At 45.2% G+C, this 8,741-nt stretch overlaps 1 protein-coding gene across 1 annotated transcript; it reads right to left on the minus strand.

The window, feature by feature from the left end:
* Positions 1-6,177: 6,177 nt before the first annotated feature.
* On the minus strand, positions 6,178-6,600 carry LOC119801824 (60S ribosomal protein L23-like). The gene has a single exon (XM_038312507.1). The coding sequence runs from the start codon at positions 6,598-6,600 to the stop codon at positions 6,178-6,180; it is 423 nt and encodes a 140-aa protein (XP_038168435.1).
* Between the last annotated feature and the right edge of the window lie 2,141 nt (positions 6,601-8,741).

Genomic DNA, 8,741 nt, shown 5'->3' on the forward strand with positions numbered 1-8,741 from the left:
TTGTTGGAGAACCGATTAGTCAGAAGTGACAGGAGCCAATGTCCAGGAGGTGGGGCAAAGTCACCTCTGCTATATCCATTTTCTCTCTGATCTCCTAGAAAGGCACAGCGTGGATTCTTTTTTTTGTTTGTTTGTTTGTTTTTGTTTTTCGAGACAGGGTTTCTCTGTGGCTTTGGAGCCTGTCCTGGAACTAGCTCTTGTAGACCAGGCTGGTCTCGAACTCACAGAGATCTGCCTGCCTCTGCCTCCTGAGTGCTGGGATTAAAGGCGTGCGCCACCACCGCCCTGGCACAGCGTGGATTCTAAAGCTCTTCTGGGACACCTGGAAACCTGTTCTCTCACAGGGACATGATAGAACGCTGTAACAGAAGAAGCTAGAGGTTTCTGTGAGTAGGTACACACTCAAGTTGTCACAGGAGAGACAGGGGGCTTCTGTGAGTAGGGACACACTCAAGATGTCACAGGAGAGACAAAGGACTTCTGTGAGTAGGAACATATTCAAGATGTCATAGGAAAGACAGGCAGATGCAGGAACTCTGAGTGTGAATGACAGAAGGAATCTTTCCCCTGGCAAAAGTGGTGAACAAAGGGGATAATTTGGTCAGAGGTAGAAGGCTGTACAGGTTCTGGGGTCTAAGGAATACAGAACACACCCTCTGAAATAACAGAGACAATGCTTTGGGGAAACAAAAGGCATAGAAGACAATTTGGCATCATCAAGAAAGACAAAATACAAGACACTTTAAATTAGTGGGTGTGAAAGGGTTAAGTACAACACTAACAAAGAGAGGTCTACGAGTTGAAATAAATGGAAGGCAATCACAGGGAACATAAGAAGGGACACTACTGTTCAGGAGAGTTTGAGGAAAACAGGAAGACACTCCCACACATGGAGAAGCCATCAGTCAGGGTGCCAGGGACAGGGATGCATTCTGCTAGACAAGCCTGTGCCTTCGGACCTCCCCCACCTCACACCCTTGACAGACAGCACAGCAAAAGATCTTCACTCTCCCTACAGGAACTGATCTCTCTACAGGAGACTGGCAAAGTTGTTCCGTTAGAAGCCTTAGTCATGCATCTGAAAATACACGGCAGACTGCACATCACAGACAGAAAACTTCTGAGGGGTTGTGATGAAGGAAGCCCCTCATTCTGACCCTGAGCTAAGAGCACATTCTCGCCTCAGGGCCTGAAGTCCTCTGGGCTCCAAGTCTTACATGGCTGGATAGGAGGTTCCATCTGTTCCACCACTCCATGGTTCAGGAACCTCAGGGGGTGAAAAGCACAGTGGTCCTACAGGTGGCTTGGCAGTGGGAATTCCCAGGAAGGTGTGAACATCAAGTGTGTTACCCTTCACAATGACGGGGCTTCCTCTAGCCTGGCCTGTGTGTGTTCCTCATGGGGCTGGCTGAATCCAGGCCAGTGTGTGGAGAGAGGCCATCAGGGTTAGTTCTGCCCTGGCAGCTGCCACCACTGCTGTTTCCCACCTCATTTTACTGGGGTACATGGGGAAGGGAATCCGGGGTGTCTGGGTTAAACTGTGGGTTGTGGAGGTAGGAGTTCTTTCCTCCCTTCCTCCCTCTCCTTAATTTTTTCCCCTTTTCTTCCTTACCTCACTCCATCCCTTCCTTGTTTTTTGTTTTGTTTTGTGTAGCAGCCTGGTAGGAATCAGCTGGGGATACCTGGGAGGGTGTGCTGAGGCTAAAGAAATGTTAGATTAAGAGAAGTGGAGACAGAAAACATAGGTTAGCCCCGAGTTTATTTCTCAGCCAGCTTGTATACTAATTACAGGCAAAAGTCAGAAGAAAGGGCAGTCCGGTCAGCTGACCACCTCCCTGCACTGTCCTGGGGAGGAAGTTCAAGCAGGTGCACCATCTCATTCAGCTAAGCAGCTTCTAATCTCTAATGAGGAGTGTCTCTGGCTGGCATACTCCAGCCCAAATCTTAACAGAAAAAAAATATGCTCTTTCATCTGGGCAAAAATACTCTTTCTATGGTTTAACACAGATGTTACTCACAGTCCTCAAGGTTACTGGAAAAAGCAGAGCAGGAAAGCTTGAACTCAAATGACTTCTTTAGTCCGTCATGACTCCAGATGGAAACTGAGCCACACGTGGGCTATCACAGTTTTATTTTCTTTTTCCAGGCAGAGTGTCTCTGCACAGCCTTGGCTGTCCTGGAACCGGCTCTGTAGACCAGGCTGGCCTCAAATCAGAGAGATCTTCCTGACTCGCCCACACCCTGGCCCTGAGAGCTGGGAATAAAGTTGTGTACATCTATCGACTGGCTAAGGCAGCAGTTTCTCTCCCCCTCCTCCCCGACACACCACCATGAGACCAGGAAGAATACTCCGCCCCTTTTAGTGGTGCCTGTCCACATCTCTGGCCAACAAATAGACATCCTCAGAGCCACTTGGCGGCATGAATGTGTTATTTTCACTATTATTCAGAGTTCTGTAGCATCTACACACACGCACAGAGGAGAAATGTCCCCTTTGTTCTTTCCCCTAATCTGCAGGTCCAGCCATGCTCAGACTTCCTTACACTGCAGTGGCTTTTATAGAATGGAGTGCCACAGATTGAGAGAGTTCAGAATGTGACCATTACAGGGATCCTAAGATGTACATGGACCCCTTAAGTCACATCCCCTATTCACTCCACCTCCATAATTTGCTTTTGCTTTGGGTTTCCAGACCCCAATAATCTATGGACCAGCTTCCTCCTTGGTGCTTTTCTGTGTTTCCTAGCATGACACAGCCATGGCTTTCTCTATAAAGATTCCTGTTATTGCACGGTAGGGGCTCTAAGGCACTCTTGTCCAGTCTGTGGTTCCAGTTGTAACTGGCAGCTCATTTCCCTACATTCAGCACCTTGACCAAAGGCGCTGTTTGGCTCTGGGGCTAAGAAGTCTTTAGTGCCTTCTTTCTCAGGAGGAAGGAATTGCCTTCTTCAGGTGTCCCAGGCTTCCTGCTACCCTTGAGACTCATATGCTTGAATGTTTGGTTTCCAGTTGGAAGACTGTTTAGAAAAGATTAGGAGGTGTGGCCTTGTTGGGGGAGGTGTGAACCTGGAGGTGGGGTTTGAGGTTTCAGAAGCCCACACTAGGTCCAGGCTAACTGTCTGCCTCCTGCTGGTGGATCAGGGTATAAACTCTCAGCCACTGCTCCAGTGCTCTGCCTGCTGCCTGCTGCCCGCTGCCTGCTGCCCACCAGGAAGGTGGCCCTGGACTCATCCTCTGAAACTGGAAGGAAGACCCCAATGAAATGTTTTCTGTTACCAGTTGTCATGGTCATGGTGTCCTCCACAGCAACAGAACAGTGGCTGCGACAGCTGGGGGAGGGTGGACCCCGTGTGCTTTGTTACTCTCTGCACCGTCATCCAGACCCTGTGTTGGTAATTGCCAAGGCCACAGCAGATGTGTGGAATGAAGACACTCAGGTGCATTTCATGGAAGAAGCAGGGAGTGAGCCCAGGAGCAAGTGGGAGGGGGAGGATGAGGCTCAAACTCCATTAAAGCTCCTGCAATGAGACACCCTTCACACCATTCTATAACATCTGACTTGGGAGCCATAAGGATAAGTGGTCACAAAGATATGGGGTCACTGACACCCTCATACGTGTCTGGAGGAGATGCAAAATGATAGTCATAGATGTCGGTTTGACACTTTCTTTTAAAATTAAATACTCATGTGTCATATGATTCAGCAATTCTGATCTCAGATCTTTATCCTGATGGAAAGAAAACATTGATTTAAAAAACCCTATGTTTGAGATGTTCATAAGAGCTTAATTAAAAGAAGTCAAAATCTGGTCACTCGGTGTGCACCAGCTGGAGTGTGGGTGGGTAAATGTGTCCAGGGAAGCCCTTCTTGTTCTTCTGGACTTCTCATCCCCTCAAGCGCCCACCTCCATGGTACCTCACCTCATAGAGCATCATGTTTTGACACTGTAGAATTTGGCAGACATAAGCTTCAAATCAGCCTCGTGTTTCTGAGATGACTTCACCTATCTGATCCACACGGATGGACATCTTTTGTGTCAACTGATGTGGATGAGGCCAGAGCAGCAGCACATACGGGCATCAGAGGCTTTTGCATACATCTTCCCAGAGTCAAAAGCTCACCTCTTGTCATCTGTGACTTGCTGCCTCCATGGGAGGCCTTGCTGTAAGGCTTCTCTGTGCATGACACACCCCGGGTCCACCACTGGCCGCTGGCACTGTTACAGAGGCAGACAAAACTTGATGAAGTAGCCCTGCTTCAACCCTGGCACAGCCGTGATGTTTCATCCCCCCAAGGGCAGCTTTCCATGGGTGGCATTTAGTGGGATGGTGTCTTTCATTCTGAGGGTGGAAAAGCCAAGGGCAAGAAGGGGTCAGATTGTGACCAATATGTGAAAAGCAAACACATGTACACACATTTATCCTCTTTTTACATTTATCCTCTTTTGTTTACTTTCATGAAGAAGAGCTGGTTTTCTTTTTTATTTCTTGGGTATCCAATGAGTTAATCAGGGTGTGTGTCTGAGTGAGAGGTTTCTCAAAGGCCACCCAGTCTGAGTGATGACTCAGGAGAGCTGCATCCATAGAGATCCATTGTGGTTTTCACACAGCTCAACAGATCCCAGAGTCTCCTCTCCTTAGCAGTCCACTTCTTTCAGAGTTGTCATTTGAAACGACAGATGTTTGCAGCACAGGGTTAAAGAGAGACCCCCCCCCCAAGGAGAGGACAAGATACCCTCGAGCATGGGTGTTGTCTTCTCAAGAGTACTTCCCTTTTACAGTAGCCAAACATTGGATTTTAGAGGCTTCTGGAGTTACATGCTAAGAGACTCTTCTCTATTGTTGAATGGGATCATGTGCACTGAATAGAGGCCAATGTGGGATGTGAAACTGTAAACAAGGTTCACTGTCTTCCTTGTGAGGTTCCCAGAGCCTTGGAGCATCATACCTGGCAGAGGAGTAAAGCAGAGCGTGCTTAGGCCTGCATCACGATTAGAGCTCTCATAATATTCTGGTTCAAAACTATTTCTCTACAGAGAAATGTTGCCTCTATGTAAATAATCTTCACATCCAATGTTATTAATTATGTTGGAGTAATTTTTAATTTAAAACATTTTTAATTTTACATACTTCTCTCAGTTTCCCTCCCTCCCCTTCTTCGGCACCCTTCCTCCTCCGTCCCACCCCATCCATTCCTCAGAGGAGGTAAGGCCTCCCATGGAGAGTTACTAAATGGTAGAGCTTTTGGGGTCACTTATGTGAAGCATGATTAATAAAAGCTCAGAGACTGATATTGGGGTTCAACCTGAAGATCATAATGATAAAACAGCCAGCCACTAGATCTTACCTCTACCTCAGTCCGAAATGATGACCCTGCCTCCAGGATCTCAGAGTGAGATTGTGTGCGAGAGCTGTCTCTTCCCATTTTATAATCCTCTAGAGCTGGGATTAAAGGAAAGACATGCACCACCCAGTTTTTATGGCAAACGAGTGTGGCTTCTGGGATTAAAGGTGTGTGTTACCATTACCTGGTCTGTAAGGCTGACGAGTGGGGCTGTTTTACTCTCAGATCTCCAGGCAAGCTTTATTTATTAAAATGCAATTGAAATGCTACTATACTTATGTATACTATGATATCATCTTTAAATAGCGAAAGTTTGACTTCTTCCTTTCCAATTTTATACACTTGATTTCCTTTTATTGTCTTATTGCTCTAGCTGGAACTTTCATTACTATATTGAATAGGTATGGAGAGAGTGAACAGCCTTGTCTTATTTCTGATTTTAGTAGAATCACTTTGAGGTGCTCTCCATTTAGTTTGAAGTTGGTTGTCAGGTTAATGTATATTGCCTTTATTGTGTTTAGATACGTTCCTTGTATCCTTGATTTTCCCAAGATCTTTATCATGAAGGTGTGCTGGATTTTTGTCAAAGGCTTTTCAGCATCTAATGAGATGATCATGTGGGTTATTGTTTCAGTTTATTTATGTGGTGGATTGCATTAATTGATTTTCCTATGTTGTACCATTCCTGCATCTCTTGGATGAAGCCTACTTGATCATGGTAGATGATTTTTTTGATGTCTTCTTGGATTCAGTTTGCCAGTATTTTATTAGGTATTTTTTTAAGGTGTCAAGAAAGCCTTTTAATGAATCTATTTTACAAATGCACTGGTGAGTCACGCAATGCTGCCTGCATTCGATGCAATCCTGGGCCACAAGTCCACACAATCCTTTGCAACTGGACCTGTGATAGCAGAACCTTTCATCTCGCCTTTATTGTTTACTATGACCCCTGCGTTGTCTTCAAAATAGAGAAACACCCCATCTTTTCTCCGATATGACTTTCGTTGTCGAATTACAACAGCTGGATGGACCTTTTTTCTTAGCTCCGGTTTGTCTTTCTTCACCGTGGCCCTCACCGTGCCACCCACACCAGCAGCGGGAAGTCTGTTCAGTCGTCCCTTGAGTCCCTTCACAGAGATGATATACAAATTTTTGGCTCCTGTATTGGCAGCACAGTTGATCACAGCTCCTACTGGAAGACCCAGGGATATCCGGAATTTCACTCCGGAGGACCCACCACGTCCTCGCTTGGACATCTTGAAGGCCCGGAAAGAGTCAAAAAGCTTTATTAGGTATTTTTGCATCAATGTTCATGCGGGAAGTCAGTAATTCTTAGTTGCATCTCTGTGTGGTTTTTGTATCAGGATAACTGTAGCCTTGGAAAAAGAATTTGGCAACGTCCCTTTATTTTCTATTGTGTGGAACAATTTGAGGGGTATTGGTATTGATCTTTGAAATTCTGGTAGATTTCTGCCCTGGAAACATCTGGGTTTGGGTTTTTTTTTTTTTTTTTGGTTGGGAGACTTTTGATGACTGTTTCTATTTCCTTAGGGGTTATGGATCTATTTAAATTGACTATCCGGTGTTGATTTAATTTTGGTATATGGTATCTAACCAGAAAATTGTAGCTATTCTTGATACCAGCAATCCTGACCTCCACCCTAGAGTCACCATGTTTATGATCCTCAGATTCACAGATCAAATGCTGGTTTTGTGGTGGAGAGCAGGGAGCAGAAATCTGTAATTGGAAATTCTGGCTTCTCCAAGGAGGTGTGTGTTGATGATCCCTCAGATGGAGGAGGGGTAGGCATTTGATTTAGGCACTGGAGCTTGGGATTCCTTGAATGTATCCAAAAGGGTTTGCCGTTGTCTTTTCCTTTCCATTTGATTCTACAGATTTTTAAATTTGCTTCTTGATTTCCTCATCAGTCAGTATCATGTCATTAATCCCAAGTGTGTATGAGTTTTATAGTTTTTCTTGCTGTGGATTTAAAATTCTATTCTACTGTGTTCAACTAGATGTAATTATTCTGGTATTTCTTAAAGCTTGCTTTGTGTCCTAATACACAATGTATTTTTTTGAGACAGGGTTTCTCAGTGTAGCCCTGGCTATCCTGAAGCTTCATCTGTAGATCAGGCTAGCCTCCAACACAGAGATCAACTTACCTCTGACTCCCTAGTGCTGGGATTAAAGGTATTTGCCACCACCACCCAATCTTGAAATCTATTTTATAAAAAGTTTTCATGGACTTCCAAGAAGAACATGTAGTTTATAGTGTTTAAATGGAATGTTCTGTAGTATTAACTCTACTATGATGTCTTTAAGGTAGATGTTTCTCTGTTTTGTCTATCACTTTTTTAGTGCCCTTCCCCTACACATTTCTCCTCTATATTGTGGCAAGCATGGTGGCACCTCCTACTGAAAACACGTCCAGAGTCATTTATCCACCTGGAAAACATTTTTAGGTCCTGTTGGTTCCAACGCTTGGATTCTCTGGATGCTCAGAGTTATGATAAATCTGAGATACTGTGCCATGAACATGACTTTTGAATACCAGAGAACCCTGGCAGAATTCACAAAAGAGTACATGGCCAGGAGCTTCTAGTCAGCTAAGGCAAACTTCATGGAGGGAACGGGATGGGTGTCTACTTCAGACAGCTAGCAGTACCACCTGAAAACCTGGTTTCATCTCTCCAGCCCTCAGAAATCTAGAGTCCCCACAACCTGACACAGCAGGCCTTCCTCCTCAGTGTTCTTCCTAATGTTTCCACTGACATGGTACAACCATGGCTGTGTCTGAGTACCCCAGTCAGCAAGGTATGATGTCAGTTCAGTGTGTCCCTTCAAATTGTCTGTGCTCCCAGTCCTGTCCTGAGCAGATGCTCTCTCTTCCCTTATCTTCCCGACTGAAGGAACGACTTGGCCTATGGCAGATGGACTGTATTAGTTCTTATAAGGTCAAAGACATGCACTAGACTTTTTGTGCTACCTGAAAAGTCTGATGTGTCTTAATCATTGGCAGCAGGAGTCCAATAATGAGCTTGGGTCCCAGTGGGAGAATCTGGCACCAACCTTCCAGGAGGGTATCCTTCTCTGCCCATGGTTTCCACAATGAACAATCAATAATCTTCACAGTGACTCCAAAGGTCATGCTGTCCTGGGGTTGGTCTTCCTTGCACTGGATTTTTAAAAGGGGAGTTTGTCACTGGGAAAACCTGGCTTGTTGGGCAAGCTGAGCAGAGGTAAGAGGCTAGCTGGTATCAGCACTTTTAGCACAAAGGATCTGGCCTCTTAGTGAAAAAGAGAAAATGTTTTTAGAAAATTCAGCAGCTTGAACATAGTTTGAACCCTTTGTTTAATGACATAAGATGAAAGAGAAGTCATTTATTAGAATGG

The sequence above is a fragment of the Arvicola amphibius genome, chromosome 15 (genome assembly GCF_903992535.2).
Source record: "Arvicola amphibius chromosome 15, mArvAmp1.2, whole genome shotgun sequence".
Taxonomy (NCBI): Eukaryota; Metazoa; Chordata; class Mammalia; order Rodentia; family Cricetidae; genus Arvicola; species Arvicola amphibius.